This window comes from Tachysurus vachellii, chromosome 1 (genome assembly GCF_030014155.1).
Source record: "Tachysurus vachellii isolate PV-2020 chromosome 1, HZAU_Pvac_v1, whole genome shotgun sequence".
Taxonomy (NCBI): domain Eukaryota; kingdom Metazoa; phylum Chordata; class Actinopteri; order Siluriformes; family Bagridae; genus Tachysurus; species Tachysurus vachellii.
The window spans coordinates 35,079,918-35,098,936 of NC_083460.1; the positions used below are offsets into that span (position 1 = coordinate 35,079,918).

At 37.9% G+C, this 19,019-nt stretch overlaps 1 protein-coding gene and 2 non-coding genes across 3 annotated transcripts; 2 read left to right on the forward strand and 1 right to left on the reverse strand.

Annotated features, from left to right (window-relative positions):
* Positions 1-205: 205 nt before the first annotated feature.
* On the forward strand, positions 206-278 carry trnar-acg (transfer RNA arginine (anticodon ACG)). Its single transcript has one exon. It is a non-coding gene; the product is annotated as a tRNA-Arg (tRNA).
* A 261-nt stretch (positions 279-539) lies between these two features.
* On the forward strand, positions 540-612 carry trnar-acg (transfer RNA arginine (anticodon ACG)). The gene has a single exon. It is a non-coding gene; the product is annotated as a tRNA-Arg (tRNA).
* Positions 606-18,421, reverse strand: kif7 (kinesin family member 7). The gene is made up of 19 exons (XM_060884576.1): positions 18,326-18,421; positions 17,161-17,562; positions 15,703-15,903; positions 14,081-14,468; positions 12,535-13,075; positions 11,670-11,810; positions 11,370-11,564; positions 10,619-10,749; positions 9,823-9,950; positions 8,807-8,968; positions 8,448-8,650; positions 4,809-5,006; positions 4,545-4,670; positions 4,051-4,227; positions 3,581-3,796; positions 3,065-3,271; positions 2,686-2,884; positions 1,507-1,656; positions 606-1,317 (listed from the first exon to the last, which is right to left on the reverse strand). The coding sequence occupies exons 2-19, from the start codon at positions 17,489-17,491 to the stop codon at positions 941-943; spliced, it is 4,071 nt and encodes a 1,356-aa protein (XP_060740559.1). The 5' UTR covers positions 17,492-17,562; positions 18,326-18,421; the 3' UTR covers positions 606-940.
* Between the last annotated feature and the right edge of the window lie 598 nt (positions 18,422-19,019).

Here is a 19,019-nt window from a genome sequence, read left to right on the forward strand (position 1 = left end):
CTAAGTTTAAATGTGTGTACAATCTGAATCCGAGTCCCTGGAGTCGACTCATAGAACCCCCACTGTCATGTGGCCTTTGGCGCAATGGATAACGGGTCTAGGGGGCAGAAGCTTCTAGATTCGACTCCTGAGTCGCTCGGAGATTGCTTTATTTAGATCATGTTTGCCGATTCATAAAGAACTGTTCGAAGCATTTTACGTCATCGGGCCAGTGGCGCAATGGATAACGCGTCTGACTACGGATCAGAAGATTCTAGGTTCGACTCCTGGCTGGCTCGTGATTCTTTTTAATCAAATGCAGCGATTTTACACACGATTTGAAACGGACATTTGAATTGTATTTAAAACAAAGACGTAAACTTTAATTGTGTACAAACCAGATTACTGCAGCTTTGTTAGCAGCTCAGAATCAATCGAGACGGAGCTATGCAAAAGCTTAAGGCAAAATGACAGGCTAGAATAAGCCCAAACAGTATTAATGCGTTGATATCACGTCAGAGTCCTTGTCAAAAGAAGTCGTGTCAGCGGCTCCCACTAATGGGCCAGTGGCGCAATGGATAACGCGTCTGACTACGGATCAGAAGATTCTAGGTTCGACTCCTGGCTGGCTCGATATTTTTCTGTAAATTTATTTAAAAAAAAAAAGATTATTTAGGCACACAGTTAATCAACGCAATTATTATCTATAAAGTTTTTAAATGTATAAAAATGGCATACGGTTTTTTTAGGCTACCAATCATGTAATATTTCTGTACAATAGCCACCAAGCACAGAATCTGCTATTACATAAAGTGCTTTTGTACTGTACACAACAATGTGATATAATTCAATGGTTTAAAAACAGTCCATAGTATAAATTTACCACTGAATTTGTACACAAGACAGAGATGCCGTTTAATGAAAAAATAAATGCACAATAGAACTAAAAATAAACAGTCAGCTATAATGGATTTTTCCGAACGTCAATGATTGTAGAGTTTGAACAAAGGAGTCCCTGGTTCAGACTCGACCTCCGGCTCTCTCTCCGAGATTTGGTGAGGGACAATGAGCCTGTGCCACTCCAATATGCAGTGTTCACATTTATATTAGGCTGGACAATCCTGTTGGTTGGCAGCTCACAAGCTACGCTCTGCCTTAACTCCTCCATTACATGCTGGTCTTCAGTGGGGAGGGAAGAACGCCTCCATGTGGGGGGCAGCGGGGCATTTACCAACTCCCGCATTTCCTCTCTTGACTTGTGAACTCTGGAACTCTCAGGTTCAGGAGTGTACCTGGTACTGTCTCCACCTGCCTTGCACTGCACCCTGTCTACTCCACCTGCAATGAAAATCAGACATTTTACCTGTTTATGATGATGACAACTAATATTTTAGAAATGTATAACTATAATACGTTTATAAATGTGTACATAATTATAATTTAATACTAAAGATAACTAGATGTTGCTGATAATGGCACAATGAACTAGTACATTGCAGTCATCATGACATTTCACTAAAGGCTCACTTTTGTTCTGATCTCCCAGTCCACACATGTCTCTTATTTTGTTGTTGAGTTCCTGATTGGCTGCTTTGCACAAGTTCAGTTCTTTGCTTAGGTTGTGGATCAATCCCTCGTACTGCCGCTGCCTACCAGCCAGACCTTCGTCCATTTGATCTGTGTAAACAGCCGTGTTAGACTTGTTTCACTTGTATGTAAGTATATACATTCCAAATAATGACCTGGCAGCTGATTCATGAAACAGAGCAAAAAATATGTACAATGTTTTAAGAAACTCAAGGCATCAAACCTTTTCATTAAAGCATATTGTCAGATGTAAAATAAATAAATAAAGAAATATAATAATAATAATAATAATAATAATAAAGGAGACAAGTGATATTGAATATGCTTTAAGCTGACCTACCAGGTATTTTGTTTTGCCTAATGTATGCATGTCATTTCCCTGCTTTCTTTGCAGCTCTTACATATTCACAGGAACAACTGCGTTCTTAAAAGCCAGGCCACTGCCTCTAACCCTGGACCAGAATCTTGTACCATTTTCAGACATTTCTTTTTGTTTAATACTGTTGTACCTATAATCTTTAAAGATGATCTCTGTGCTACTGTACATTCAAAGCCCAATAGAAAATAAAAGTGATTATTTCTCAATTATGTTTAGAACTTTCCAATTATGTTGGTTTTATAGCACACAATACGCAGCTCAAAGGATGAGTAAAGAAAGCATGAACAATTGGTTCATTTTTCAAAGCAAACTAATTGGACAGCAAGATATCAAATAAGTGTAATAGGTTCTGCCTTAATGATAATTAGCCAAACTTCAAGATCAACTTCAGCTGTTTTCATGTTTCCATCATTGCCCTTATAGACAGACAGACTGACAGAAAGACAATTATACCCGGAGGAAATTCATGCAACATATAATATAACAGTATCTCCTGTAAATTAAAAAAAAAATAAAATAAAGAAAGAAGATGATATTTTGTGCTCTGAGATACATAACCTACAACATAAATTCAAAAGAAATATAAAATAAGTACTGCTCATAAAACCCAGATTTTCACTACTTAAATAACCTTCAAGAAATAAAATCAAGAAAGAAACTTAGTTTTAATAAAAAAAGGAATAAATAAACATATAAGTCTCTGAGTAAGCACTTAGTCTTCTGATGAGCCTGACAGTCACCTCGGCACTGGTGCAACAGGAGCTGTACGTTTCTTTCATGCTCTTTTTGTTGCTGTGTTAGCCGGCGATCGGTGTCCAGTTGCTGGCGCTCTAGAGCTGCTTCCAACCATCCAACCAGGTGCTGCTGCTCCTCCACACGCATCTCCAGCTCAGCCAAGGCCACCTGTAACCTCCGCTCTTCTTCTCGCAGTGACACCACCTTTACAATAATTCACAGAGAACATGGGAGAAAGAAAAAAAAACAAACAAAAAGGTAAAGTGTAACACTCATATTAATAACACACATGAAAATTTCATGAAAGCTAAAAATAAACACACTAATAATTCAATCCCTTTGAAAGTAGATAATAGTAGACATTGATAAAAAGAACCTGCAGACCTTATCAAAGTATTTGCAGAGCAAAGCACGTGTCTCAGAGGCAGACAGGTAGGTGAGTTTGGCCATTAGGTTCATCTCCCACTGAGTGAGCATGCTTCCTGATTCCCTCAACTGCCTCTGTCTCTGTGTGATGGCCTCGTTCTTGTATTCAATGGCAGCGTCCAACGCCTCTATAGCCTCATCTAGCTGGAAGAGGGTGCGCTCCTCCTACAGGTCAATTAGAAATCAGTAAATATTTACAAGTGGTAAACCTACAGGAACATCTTCAGAAACCACAAAGCCTTTTCAGGGACTTATTTGAGGTCCTTTTAGCAGTCCTGAAAACAGGCTTACTGTTCTATATACAATGATTGGTCAAATACAAACAATACCAACCCTCTTACACATACGCTTCTCTTCTTTCCATATGATGTCAGTTTAAGTAATTGTGGAATTGAGAGAGAAGGATGCAATGTGTAATGAGGTCACTAAATATGTTCAATTAGCATAGCTACTAAAGCAGTGTTTATGCCCCACCTCAGGAGACAGCAGGTTACCCTGGCGAAGCTTGTCATCCAACTCTACTCTCTGTTTGAGGAGCTGCTCTTTCTCCTGACGCAGGTTTGAGATCTCCTGGCGGATATGTTGTGAGTCCTGCGCACTGCTACTTCGTAGCTGTCCGTTCCGCTCACTCAGCTCTCTTTCCAGTGATTCAATACGATTCGACAGTGTTGCCAGGTCCTTACTCAAAGCCTGCCAGGTGAAATGAGCATGTTGGACTTTCAGACAGTACCATATGCATTATTATATGCTTTAGCAGTAAGAGTGTTCTTGATACTGGTAATTTGTGAATAAACAGTGTTCAGGTTTTGTATTGTATATATTTAAGATTATGTAGCTATAGTGTCTTAACTGGGTTAGAAATTTTGTCAGGGAGATTGTAGAGATTGCAAGAAATGTTTTGTATTAAATGATAGACACATTGGATGAAAAAGTGTCTGACGTACTTGGCTGGACCGGAGTCGTTTGGTCTCTAGGCCGCTACGCTCTAAGAGTAACGCCTCCTTCTTGGCCAGGATCTCCTCTCGTTTGGTCAACTCCCCCTCCAGGTCTTCCAGACCCCTCCTCTGATCCAGAACCTTCTCCATCTCCTCATCTAGCCATCGCTTCTGTTCTTCTATCTTCTGCTCAGAATATCAACACCAGTCAAAAATAATGCGTCTGAACTCTGCTACATTTTTATAAAAAATGCTGTTACTCTTAGTGGACAGCTGAACTTTAAGACATGACGAAGCAAGTTTACTGCAGACATAAATAACACTTATCAAAACACAAGTTCAAATACCAGTCCAAGAGTAAGTAAAATCCTAGAGGGTAAACTTTGAACATGCTGAAACAAGCCCTGAGACAGTCACCAAGTTTGCCTATAATAACAAAACCACATTAACAAACACGAAAGATGAAGGCACAACACTGTGGTTAGGCTTCCCCAGGTCTGTACCTGCTGTTCCTCTAGTGAGACAACTGAGCCGTTACTGCCGCTCCTCCTTTGCCTTTGGAAGGCAGCAATTTCTTCCGTCTTTATCCGCAGAATCTTCTGCTGCTGCTCGTTCTTTATTTCCAGCTCCTGAATAAAAGACAGGTGGCACATTCTTTCATCACACTACTTCTTTCACTTCACAAAAAGGCTCAGAACTAGCTGTTGAGTGGACATAAACACAGTTGGCAATGGTAAGGCTGAAAATACCATGGCTAATGTGTTCACCTTTACACGATGTTTGCCTCTTTGCATCTCACTCTCCAGCCTTCTCTTCTGTTGACTCTCCTCCCGGAGGCGCCGCTGTAACTGGTCCTGCTGTTGCCGCAGATTCTGCACACTCCTCTCCAGCTCCTGTACACGGCGCTCACTCTGCACTGAAAGAGAGGCCAACTTTGCAGTGTCCCGCTGCCTCTGCTTCAGCACCTGCAACCATGAAATACAAAAGACATAACACTCAGAGCTTGGATTTTTGATGAAAAATTTAAAGTTGTGCTCTTGATGGGAATGTTTTTGGAAATATTACCATGCAGATACTCTTTGGCTACAAAACATTAAATCACACTTGACAGCCATTTAAGAGAACACATTAAACAATGTCACAGTATCTAAGGCACAGACGTTCTGTCACCGTTACAGACAAAAACCAGAGGGGCCAACATTGCTAAGAGGAAAATCCTGGCAGGAAGAGAGGAAAAACAGGATCTTACCACAAAAACCCCAGCGTATGCCAGGGGATGGTACAGCATATGCTAACAGCATAAATGATATTTTACTGCAATCTGTAGTCATGTTTGGATTGGTAAGACTCCAGCTGTGATTATAAGCTTACTTTATATAATTGTTATAAAATGAACACAAGTGCATGTCTGGTCAGTCTGTCATAATAAAAAATTGTATTAAACACACAACAGGACATGCTATTATCCAAAAATCATGCATGTAATGAAAGAGAATACTTTATTCCAATGTACAGCACATTCCACATTGCGGTTTTAATTGTTGAACCTGCCTGTTGCTATAGAAATGGTCTTCTAAAAGGGTGGGATGTTGGAGAGGATGTTGGTTAGCTAATTAATCCCGACCCCCTAGATATACTCCAAGCAACAGTAAATAAATAACTAAGCAAAAAATCTGGTGTGCTTGCTTCTTAATAAATAATGGCTTGTTTTTTAAACTAGCCCAAGAGAATTCTTTTTGGCTGTTGTACCACTTCCTTTCAGAGAGCTGCCATTTAAAAATTCACATTTAATTTGTCTGCCTACTGCATAAGTTTTAAAAAATGCTATGGGTAGATGTTAAGACTTCTGCAAAAACTTTACAGAAAAAAAAAACAAAAAGAAAAAAAAACTTTTGTCTCCATCCGCTATCATTGTGTTTTCCAGTCAGAACAATATGATATATTCTATGACAGACCTTTAAATCTGCCAATGGTTTATAGTTATCATGGTTTATATTGGGTCCAGTGTAATATGATGCAATACAACAACAAATTATTTACTTGTAATCGATCAGTAAGTATTAGCTTTCAGGGATTGAGGATTGATAGACATATTCATGTAGACAAAAAAATGTTAGATTTCTGCCATTTCACAGACACTCATCCTGAGCGACCTATTAAGGTGGAATAAATCAAGTAAAAAAGAAATTAAGGAATAGAGTTAATAACAATGAAAACAAAGTGTACAACATAATGTATCTACATACATTGTGTGTCTTAATACTGTAAAATCTGTACTATAGCCGGTATGTCAAAATAACATCCCAGCCCACCAGATTCACCCCATGAAGACCTCATCAAGGGTGTTAAATTAAGCTGAATAAATAAGAAAATTTCAGAACTTTTTAGTTCCATGATCCCCCAAGACAGGACACTTCCACGCCAGATCACAATAAATGATGCAATCAATAAATTACATATGATGTATGCATATAAACAAATTATTAACAAACTAATTAATAACAAACTAACAGGATTTATTTTTCCATGTGATATTAGTGTTCCTGAAGGTACACTCCTATTTCAAGTGCCTCAGGAAAAGAACAATGGTAAAAGAATGGTTATAGCTGCAGGCCAACATGCTTTGTACCAGTGTCTTAAAGCTCTACTGGGAAATCAACTCTTCAACCCTCTAGTAAAAAGCATAGAGCCTCTGCTCCCTTCAAATCTAATTACCAAGATAAAAACCATGTGATCTTTTGTTCAGCATTACATGCTGTTATGTTGGTAAATAGATTACATGGGTGACAAAGCCCACAAATTAAGAGTCAGGGATAAAATTACAGTATGATTTCATTGAATAAATCCAGCATGTGCTGAAAGCAACACTATGGAAACATCTTTTGTAAACTTCTAGTAACTTGCAGGAAAATTTCAAATAAGATGAATTAATGTTACTGCTATTTGTTCTGTAGCCTCACACAAAAAAAGGCTTGCACAACAAAAAAAAAAGGCTTGCACAGCCTAACAGAAACATTTAATTTAAACATTTTAACATTCAACATAATTTTTTTGAAGTCTATTTAAAAAAAAAAGTCTAAATTAAAATGTAGTTGCCTTTTATTATATAAATTAATCTATTTAAAAAAAGTCACTAAACCAAGAAACGGAGGAAAGTTTTGTTTCTACAAAAAAAAAAAACGGATTGTTCTGCAATGGATCTGCTGAAATTTTAAGCCATTAAGCCATGTGGCTTTTAACATTATTCATTTAATAGAAAAATGTGTCTTGATCTTAATTAATTTCGTTCATTTATTTGTGTGAGCTGTTAACCCCCTACATGCCTACACATGCTCTAGGCTCTTCTGAAGCTGGTCTTTTGACTGTACAAACAACACGGCTAAAATCTATGGGTGATCGGGCTTTTTTTCTTTGGCTCCCAAATTGTGGAATTTCCTGCCCTCAGAGATTAGGAATGCTGAATCCCTAGGTGTTTTTAAATCCCACCTTAAAACTTACTTTTTTAGGGTAGCTTTTATGTGATTTCTTTGTTTGTTATTTATTGGCTTTTTATTTTTTGTATGGTTAGTTTTAGTGTCTGTACTGTTATGTGTATCTTTTAATTTAATCTTTTATGTCAAGCGCTTTGAGAAGCTACTTTTAAAGGCGCTATACAAAATAAATGTATTATTATTATTATTATTATTATTATTATTATTTATTTCTATGACATCACAGATCTGACAGTACTTTAAACACGACTAAAATGACATGCTTATATTAATGCACTTGTTCAAATGCATAATAATTTCTGTAGTAACAACACACACGCTAGAAAAAAGCTAGTGACAAACACTATAAAATGTGTTGTTTAACAACGACAAGAATATAATCAGAATCTTCACTCACAAGCTTCACTTTGTGTTAGAAAATGGAAAGAACCTGAAATGGAAAGACTGCTCCACCAAATCAATTTGGAAAGCAAGGAAAGATATTCTGATGTTCGGCTGTTAGAGGAAAACACAAGCTGACTGATTTTCCTCCAACACCTTGCCCAAAGCATTTCATTCTTCTTATTCTACAGCCGTTTTCCACTGAATAAAAGTAAGTAATTATTAAACAATAAAACATTGTAGTTTTTATCTGTTTATAGTAACATGTAATGATGTGGAACATCCAGTTCCCTCACAATTTCTGAACAATCACTATCAAGGTTTCAACAGCACTGGGTTATAGTATTTTAATGACCACATAATGTTTACTGTAGGTGTCAGAAGCCCATTTAAAGCAGGTATAAATTAGACGTAATACATGTAATTAACATGACAAATGTGATTAAAAACCATTTAAGCAAGAATTCCTGTTTAACATTCACTTACACACAACATGCTAGTTTTACAACACAAATATGCATGTAACAGGCTGACCTGCACTTTGCTTTGTGCAGCTGCAATCTTTCTCCTGCACTCCTGTGCTTTCGAGCGGTCAGCGGCATCACGGCTGCCTTGCACCTCCAGCTCCTGCAGCTGTTTGTGAGCCTCGGTGAGCTCAGCTCGTGCCTGCTCAGCCTCCTGCTCCAGCTCGGCTACCTTTCTGCTGTACTGCCTGTTCATGGCTTGGGCATCTTTCCCTGTAAACACACAATTAATGCTTATGCCACAGAAATGTACTATTTTATTCCTTCTAAAACTATACATCTTTTACTTCATTCCAGGGGATTATGATTCAGCTTTGTTGTCTAGAATTTAAATATCACCCACCCTTATATCTGGATGATCAAAATTACCTGTCTTGACCAGCTCCTTGATGAGATCCTCCTTCATCCGAATGGTTACAGAGAGCTCTCTGATCTTCTGCTGGGCCAGGAGCAACCCGTTCTCTGAGCCCATCTCCCACCTGCAGCCTCTTAGACTTTCTGGCACTGAGCTCTCCCCTATACTGCTGTTTGCTATAGAAAAAAAAAAAGACAACATATTTAGACTATCTGTTCACTGACTATACTGTATTGAAACTTCATACTTCACCATAAAATTGTACTGTACCATTTTGCAATTTTGTGGAAATTTTAAAGAAATGTTTAGGGAAGCATAACAGTGATACAAGGACATACATGGAGCATGTTTTATGGAAAAAATGGACCATTCAGACACGGTTTCATCATAGGATGCAAAATAATTTACACATCACAATGCTATAAATACAGTTTATTTACAGCAATGCAGGATATTTACTTATTTTGCACAGTAATAATTACTTCCAAGGGTTTTTTTTTTATACTCAGTCACTGTCATTACTGCTGTAATTAGCTGACACGTCAAAGTGTAGGCAAAAAAAATAACTGTATGAACTGTGTGTATGAATGGGTAACCAAGATAAAGCAGTTAATAAAGATGAAAATGTCATTTTTTTGTTCATTAAGGTAATGAAATCTGAGATTATAGAGTAGCCTTTTCAACTGGACATATCTGTAATTAGAAATGCTAGAGAATCTGCATTCTGTGGTCTGATTTTTAGACCCAATAGAGGTCTGATTTATGAAGGTCAGCATGTTTTTGGCTCAATTTAATTGTGTATTCTAGAAATGTGGCTTCTGTATCCCCTCATAATGGATGACTGCTTTAAAAAACAGTACAGTTAGAGATTGTTCGTAAGAATTTCTAAGAGTGGAAATAAATGCGACAAAGGTAAAAATAATTTCGTTAAGTATAAAATGTATTCATTTCTTGTCTTATATTTTCAGTAAGAGCTTGAGCGAATTAACTTATTTGATGGTACTGTAAACTATTTCATTTCTGAACTCACAAGTACGTCTGCTGTAGTGAAATCCTGGAGGGTGGCAAAGCCCCAAGACCTGAGACAGAGTTCCCCTAGTTCTTCTGGGTGATCCTTGAAATGGTACAAACCTCTTTGACCAGGTAATATTCATACATCTGTAGAAAAAGGCATGAATACAGAATGGAACTACTTACAAAGAACCAAAGTTATATTTAGATCAGCAACTGCACTATTTGGCAAAGCAAATAATATATCTTGTAATCGTTCAAGCGATCGTTAGATTGGAGTGGAGTGTGTGCAAGTGTTTTTCACACCCACCAACTCTAAATAACAACTCTAGAACAACATTTCACTACACTGCCTACATATTATATTTCGGTTCAGGGCACTCTTCATGCTAATTTGCTGCCTCCTCCTTTTTTCCCCCTGCGTTCACACTAGCAGTGATCATTCGCCTCACTTCACTCAAGTCACTGAACGCTTTTATGTGGGCAGTCCTATCTTGATATTCTGCCAGTTGTTATGGTTTCTGTGTTTGCCCCTGGTAGTGGAACATGGCCATAATCGTGTTATCACTATCCCTCATTACTAGTTACTTTCCAAAAAGTTAAACTCCACTCAATTCAGTTGGCCGTACCTCGAAAAAGAAGGACTTGCATACGTTCTGTTGCTGTGCACTTATATTAGACACAATGTTACAATGCCACCCTGATTAGGAGCAAGCTCTAATGTGCTATATTTCACAGAGGGTAAACATTACTCCTCCTTCTGAGTGACCCTGCTTATCTGCAAAAAGTCGCAAGATAAATCTTACTATCCATACTTGTGTTTGTCTTTGACTCCTCTGTTGGGAGAATTATCGCCTTCTCCATCGTCTCCACAAGACTCACACTCCTTGTCCCACTGGGCCTGTTCAGAAAAGTAATGACTGTCTATAGAAACACTCAAACCCGTCTGAAAGAACAGAAAAAAAGAGAACATTAATTTCATTGCAAAAGACACTTAGATAAGGCAGACATTTAGATAAGATTATCATGGTGCATCTTTGCATAATTGATATTGCATTCAAAACTAAGTGGGTGCAGGAGCATATTCCGACAAGATGCTATACAATGATGTGGGAATATAACATAGATTCTTCACCTTTAACATTGTGTTACAGTATAAACAACAATACAAAAAAAATAAATAAAATCGCTGTCAGTTTGAACTCAGGAGGAAAAAAGGAGGCAGCAAATTAGTATGAAGAGTAAATGTAATATGTAGGCAGCATAGTGAAATGTAATTCATATGCAATATTGTCCTCACTTGTTATCTAACATACTCCTCTGTGTTTGCATGGTGTTCATATTGTGAGATACTGAAAACTTTAACTTTTTTGCACAAATGCACAATATATTAGAGACCCAAATAGATGACAATTGCATATTATAAACAGCAATATGGAGCCACACATACACTAGAGCCACAGACAAACACTAAGGTACAGTATATAAGTGCACCATCTGTGCCAAGTAAGACGTTTTTGCTGTCTTTCCTGTTTTTAACTTACAAAGAAGGGAAAAAGTATTTACTTGTTGTGCAGGGGTTCCTCCGGCCTCTCCATTGCAAAAAGGTGTTAAATGGCTTGGGCCAAGATTTGCTTGCTGTGATGAGTTAATAGGTGCAGTGTGGGGTCTCTGTGTCAGCTGCAACACTCCCATCCCTGGATGAGCCAGAAGACAGTGCAGCTCCTCTATGAGGTCTTGCTGCTCCTGAAGCTTATCACTCTGGGAGGCAAAATACAAGGCACAAATTTGAGCTCTATTGACATAAAAACATAAAAATATATTTCACCTCTGATGAAGGTGACAAATTTACATGAATTCTCTAACCTGCTGTTTGTATTGTTCCATTGCATCTTCCAATGCAGCAAGGAAGTCTGTGTTTTCCTGCTCTAATCGCTGGGTCTGTGCTTGCAGCTGGGAAATATAGTTCTCCTTTTCTCTGTTCCACTCTCCTTTCATATCTGGCTCCTGGGCAACAAAACATTTAAACAAATTACAACATAAGGTATGGAATAAGAGTTAATTGAAATGGAAGCTCAAGGCAACAAACTGGTCACATCTCTGTTTGCCTCATAGTACGTCCCAAAGATGGAAAAGAAAAATTGCTTGCATATATTAACTGATAACCATAGTTAGCAAAATATAAACATGTCTATTTGGATGAAGATTTTTAGAGAGATAAATGACTCGCTACTTGATTTATACAGAAATTATATCACTCATGCATTCTAGATATCATTTTACTGTACATCCTTCATGGTGATTCATTATAATCTGAAAAAGATTAACATCTTAGGTTTGCTAGACAAACTGAAATTGTTGGCCAACGGTGGTATGATTTGTGCACCATGACTTGAACTTGAGATTCTGACAGGCACCACATGCGCAATGATTTCTCAGGGTCTAACATGCAAGCCACACCGCCTGCCACTCCGTCTGTGTCGCTTTGCCTGTCTGTTGTCTATCACAGGAACTGAATACATGGTGATTGTCACTTTCCATGTGAAAACCCCTTAAAACAACCAAGAAGATTAGCATTGCTCCACACTTTGCTTAGTGTCAGACATAAAATGAATGACACCTAAATTAAACTTATTCCCCAAATTACTAGAGCAGGTACAGTACTGAATTTAGGCCTCTGGGTGTATTTATGATCAATATACGAATAAAAGTGTACTGACAGACTGCCCACCTGACATTTTAGAATCTCCCGTCCCTTTTTCAATGCAGCGGAGTCCTCAGTGGAACTGCTTTCAATGCCACTGTCCAGCCCTGAGGCTGTGCTCAACCCGCTGCGCTCCTCCTCCACCGCACAAAGCCACTCCTTCACACGCAACAGCTGGCTCGGGTTTAGGGTTCCCTCCCCCTGCAGCTCCATCAGCAGCCTGTAGGCTGAGTCTGTGCATGTCCTATAGTGGGTGCTCTCCGCCTGCAACTTGCTTACATCTGGTTCCAGTGAACGCATCCGGCGTTCGGGCTCTGAGCGAGCAAGGATACGGGTCTCAGAGCGCTGCCGGTTCTCTAGTGCTCGCTTTAAAGCTTTGATCTGGAATTCCAGGCTTTCCACTCGATCTGGCTCCCCATGACAGTTCACCATGGCTCTGTTTTGAATGTTGCGAGCTCGTTTAGCATAATTGAGGGTGTTAAGACTTTCGTCAAAGTCAGAGGATGAGGGACTGATGCATGCAATCATAAGTGTTTTGGCATTGCCTCCAAGAGAGTCTTTTAAGATTCTGAGGAAAAGGGAAAAATATACAATTCTGTATTTCATCATTCTTTTAAGGAACACCAAAAAAACTAACAATAGAATGTGTTACTAAGTAGCAAATAAATCATGCTAACTGGTCCAATATGACAATATAATAACAATATCAAAATATCACAGTACAATTTTATTACAGTACTGCAAGTATCTTCAATACTGTTGTAACACTTATATTCAATATATTACTTGAATGATAGTCAGTTAACAAGTAGATCACTGGATGTTAATATATACATTTGCATCCATAATTATTTTTATTTCTCCCTTAATTATAAAATGTATTCATGTACATGCTACAGATCAATCAATACTATCTACACTAACCATTTTTACATCATAAATATTGAAACTTTGTTAAGCAGCATATACAAAATAAGGCCAAAGGTTTGTGAACACCTGATCATCACACCCATATTTGCTTTCTGATCCAATTCTAGATTTAGTTCCCCTTAATAATTATATTAACCTCAAGTCTTCTAAGGAAGGCTTTTCACTAAATCTCGGAGAACGGCTGTGATGATTGTCCATTCAGCCACGAGAGCTTCATTGGGGTCAGGCACTGATGTTAGGCTGCAGTCAGCTCCAGTTCATCCCACAGGTGTTCAGTGGAGTTGAGTTCAGGTCTCTGTGCAGGCCCCTTGAGTTCTTCCGCTCAAATCTTGGCAAACCATTTCTTTACGGACATCATTATGTGTACAGGGGCATAATAATGCTGTAACAGGTCTGGGCCTCTTAATTCAAATGTTGGAGAAAAAACACAAGTTTGATGGACAGGTGTCCACAAACCTTTGGCCATATAATATATTCCACCACCAGTGATCCCTAATGTCATTCTTTCACAATCACTTTTTATTTTAGAATTACTTTATGTTACAAATCCAAAAAGTAATTGTCAATATAAAAAAGGCTGTAAAAGTAATTATTCTCTGGGGTGTACTGAAATTTAAACTAAGATTTAAGCTAAGCTTCATACCTTGTGATTTTGGAGTCCCTGTAAGGAATATGACTGCCTTTCCTTTTTGGGTCCCCTAGTGCCCCAATCACATTTCCCAGAGCAAGAAGTCCACTGTTGATCTGAATACTCTCCTTGAGTCGCTCGCCAGTATTGCCAGTCTTAAGAATTCGCTCGGATCCAGCCAGATCCACAAAGTGAAATTTAGAGGACAGAATCTGTGAATTCTTGCTAGCAGCCCGAGAGCCACCACGCCTCTGCTCCATCAACATGGTGAAGATAGTGTGAGAGCGGCTGGAGTGAGGGTTCATCTGAGTGGCTCCTGTGTGGCGGGCCGTGTTTCCAGATTCTAAAAGACTCAAGACCTCATCAATCCCCTCCACTTCACATTCTTTTACTCCACAAAGAACTGTGGAAAACAGCAGAAAAAAAACTCTTGTAACTTCAATGCAGACTTGTGATTAGAAATCTAGAGGGAATAAAATTGCCTGCATCTACATGGGAGAGTCACAGAATACCACCACTGGCCACTAATAAATTCACACAAGTTGTTGTAATTACTTTAAATGTGTAAATGTAATATGGGTTACATATAATCGTTTTTTTGCTCTTTGTTGCAGAATTGCATTGATCTGCACAAGATTCTTTCAACCAGAGCAATAAATTATTCTAATAGTATTTAGTATTCTCCTACAAATATATTTCAATGAAATAAGAATAATGTCATGTGGGCCTAAGTATTAATTATATAGCCACTCATACACAGCAATAAACAAGCACTTACTCTTCTACAAACACATTTTGTCACTCAGACCTGTGACATGCGTTGAAAATGTTATTAATGGGGCCACAGCATGACTAAAATTATTTCAGATTAACCCACCTTCAACTGTATGACATGGTAAACTGGAAAAACAGGGTGCTACTAATACACTGCTAATTATATGTCTAGCATAATATTTTTCATGACTGAGCATTTATATTTTATGGAGGACATAATAGGCATAAGTGACTTCCTCTAATATACAATAAGACAAATAAAAGGCTTTTAAATCACATGAAATCATGAGTAAAATGTATTCAGTGCTGCCTTTTCCTATCTAAAGAGGCAGGCTAATTTGAGATCCATTTATTGGACATACATCAAGAAATAGGAACTGCCTGCAGAGTTCTCAGCGACAACCGTGGGCACACTGTATTCACAAACAAGCCCACAAATGCATCCGTAAACTGTCTATTTAAGCTTCATTTATTCCAAGAGCTTTTGAACTCTCCTCTTGAACTAAACATAAGTATCTAGGCAAATCTATTAGAATTTCAGCATTAAGGATGTTTATCCACTGCTTCTGAGTGACTGACATCTGTTACTACCAATTTCAAAATTTAACATTTTATACAAACTAAAATACAGTTGCTAAGAAATGGAACAATAAAGGTTTAAACTTGTAATGTCAATATTGTTTATTTATCAACTAGAATGTCTGCCTGGTTTTATATTTATTAAGTAGATACTTAAATACAAGAATTAACTGCAGATAAACTGATATTTGAATAGCTGTGCAACATGGCATTGAAGAACATGACATTTCGCTTAGCATTTCACAAAGTCCACAGCAAACCCTGAGCTAACTTAAGCTTCTCACCTATACTGCCCTTGTCATCTTCCCGGATATGAATGTCCTTGCTAGCTGTCTCCACCTCCAAAAGGTCTCTGAAGATTTCCTTGTAAACCTCAAGGTAGGACACTCTGACAGAGAAGTCGCTGAGGTCATTCTCATCCAGGAGCTTGAAGATCTCAGCTACTGCTCTGGGAATGATTCCTTGCTCGTCATCACCGAAGGAAGCTGCAGCCAAAAAAACAGCAGTGGGTTCGTAATCGCTCTTCACAGCCAAATGCCAAAAATCAAGATCTCAGATGGCAAGAGGGGCTGTGCTTTCGAGCAGTGACAGCTGCGCCGGGGGAAGTGTTGTTGGCATCCCAAATGTGTGTGAACTCATAAGAAGATTTTAACAAGAAGTAAGCATCTTCAAACACAGAAAATCGCTGGCCTTGATAGAACACAAAAACTCTATAGTCATGAGAAACACTTTTTAATATCCAACTAAAACAGTAACATATCAGTGTGTCATGAATTCTTTCAGGAAATATGAAATGGTAAAATTACATTTTATATTTGTAAGTATACAGGCTTGCCATTTGATCAAGTGCACCAAAAATATACGTACAGTCATAGGTAGTACTGTAACTGATCTTAATATATAGTGCATCAGTCCACCTGGATCTAATCCATCAGTAAAAGGGACTCCTACAGGACCACTATTAACCAAAGATTCTCAACCAGTTTCAATCCTGTGCTGAGAATAATCAACCGAATTATCCTCCCAACAACAGTTAAGAACTGGGTTTTTGGACTCCTAGAATGTACATGGAAGGTGTGACAAAGTGGACAGACTGGACTGTGCTAAGAATAATTCACCACCCTAAGAATTATTCTACTCTATACAATAGTGGTCTTTTTAGATTGGTGACCTATCTACAGACAGTAAATGTAAAGCTAGCTAGCTAGATACTTTATTGTTCGAAGAGGAAATTCAAGCGGAGCTACTGGACAGGCTGCAAATTGTAAAAGCCTAAATTTGCACCTATGTGATAACTAGTGAAGCAGATATATATATATTTATATTAGATATTAAGTAACAAAAACAGGAAAAGGCACGCATAAGTTATAAAGAGACTTTTCTTCACCAGACTTATTTTCCTTTCTTGAAGCTATCAAGAGCCCATCGTGTTGCCCAGAAAGGCCATGTCAGAACAGCTTTATCTCTGAATATTTGGAAACACTGACTCTGGAGACTCCTTCCACAAAATGAATATAAACCTGAGTTCTGCCTACTATTCAAGCCTAGGTGTTATAGAAAATTAAACAACACTTTCATCAGTCAGAATCAAAGAGTTCAACACAGTCACAGTATGTTGCAAGACTTAAAACAGGCCATGCAGCATGTGATATGTTAGATTATGCATCATCTAAATCTACCGAATACTGACATTATGAGACACTAAGATACACCACAGAGGAAATGTAGAAAAAAGTACTTACATATATTAGCCTCTCCAATTGTGTAGGTTTTGCCTGAGCCTGTCTGACCGTAAGCAAAGACTGTGGCATTAAAACCCTGAAAAAAGGCTTCAATAAGTGGTTGGACGCAGGCTGCATATACATCCTCTTGGACAGCACTTTCCTCAAAAACAAAGTCAAAGTGAAAGTGGCGATCATGACCGAGAGTAACCCTTTTATCCTCAGGCAGTGCAGTAATGCAGCTCTCATGGTTGTGCAGTATTTCTTTAGGGAGCAGAGGACGTACTCGCACTGCCACCTGCACCGCTGTGTCCTCGGCCCTGCCCTGCTGATGTGCCACTTTGGGAGACATGACCTCTGTAAAGCTATGGCACAACAGTGCTCAAGATCCTGCATCCGTTTTGCTTCTCCTCCAAAATATCACTGAAAGACAAAAACTTAAGCGATCACATTCACAGCAAATACATTTCTTTAGAAGCTAATAATTGGTTATTTTTTCATTACACATGAGACATTGATTCATCAGTACAACATTAAACACTGAACAAAATAAAGGTATGTTCAACTGAAAACATTTGTCTGACCATTTTGATCATTTGATCAACATTTTATGTCTATTTTTGGCTATAAAACCAGTTTTGTGCTTTGGGTATTTTGTAAAGCCCTAACAGTAGACTTATTGATTATTATTAGTAGTAGTAGTATGTTATAAGAAATGCTGTTGTAGTTGGCATGCTGCAGCTTTTAAGTCTGTTTGCTGTTATCTAGAATATTTTCTGCTAAGTTTATTTTTATTGATGTTTTACGTTGTAAGAAAACATTGCAACATGTTTACATTTAGAAGCACTAGAACAGCACAGCAATGAGAGATTTTTTTGACTTATGGACGAGTAACAATAAAAAGGTTTGCTGTTTTTAAGTTTTGTCGACTTGCAGTGTAACGTATAACTTTAGCTCTGATGCTACAAGCGTTAGCTAGAAACAAAAACGACCCGCTAGCCAGCTAAGTTAGACACAAAACCTAAAAGTTAACTGTAAATCATTTTTACTGTTTGTTTAAAACATTCAGTTTTTAATACAAACACAATTCTGACTGCCTGATAACTGGAGTTACAATTTACCTAATAAATCGTAAATTGTGGCAAACTGTTACTTCTGATAATCTATCATAAATTTATAAACTTACTGTTTCCGACTCCATGTTTTTTCCTAAAAGGAACAAACGCGTTTTCTTCACACCCGTATTCTAAAAATCCCGCCTCCTATGATATAATTGGATAGTTTCCAGAGTTCTTTTCTACTATTGGTGGAATGCCTATAATCTATGATTTATTAGCCAATCCTAGCCCAGGACACGAGAGTAAATAGAATACGAGTGGGGGAAATAACATACGGTATTTTGGTTCCTTTGTGAATTTCCGAAATCTGTGTCAGGCGTTTCTGCTAGACAGAATTATCTGTGGTTTCCATATAACATGATCATTTTCATCAAGAATTTCATTTGTGGCAAACAGGGATAAGGTTAGTGACCTGTTGAATTAAATAAAACAGCCTTCGTGATGGAATTTGAATAATAAAAGTGTGAGCCAAGTAAATGTTACCTTGGATGCAAAAAGGGTAAAAAAAAAAAAAGCGTGTTGTTTTTTTGTCGTTGTTTTTTGTAATAATTTATATATATAAATTATATATACAACAATAAATAAATACACACACACAAAACTGTATATTGTATACTGGCAGGTGTAGCCTTTCTTTTATAACCTTACAGTTAGTGTTATAACCCTATAGTTTCTTTTCTACTTTATAGTTGCATTTATAACCTTACAGTTACAATTATATCCTTAACATTGTATTTTATTCCTTAAAGTTACGATTATAAC

Bases quoted from the DNA above. Each gene is read 5' to 3' on its own strand.
- kif7 (XM_060884576.1), bottom strand. From the start codon at position 17,491: ATGTCTCCCAAAGTGGCACATCAGCAGGGCAGGGCCGAGGACACAGCG. The intron at 10,750-11,369 runs GTAAATACTTTT...CTGTTCTTTCAG, and splicing joins GAGGAACCCCTGCACAACAA to ACGGGTTTGAGTGTTTCTAT. The intron at 5,007-8,447 runs GTCAGCCTGTTA...TCATGGTTGCAG, and splicing joins CTGCACAAAGCAAAGTGCAG to GTGCTGAAGCAGAGGCAGCG.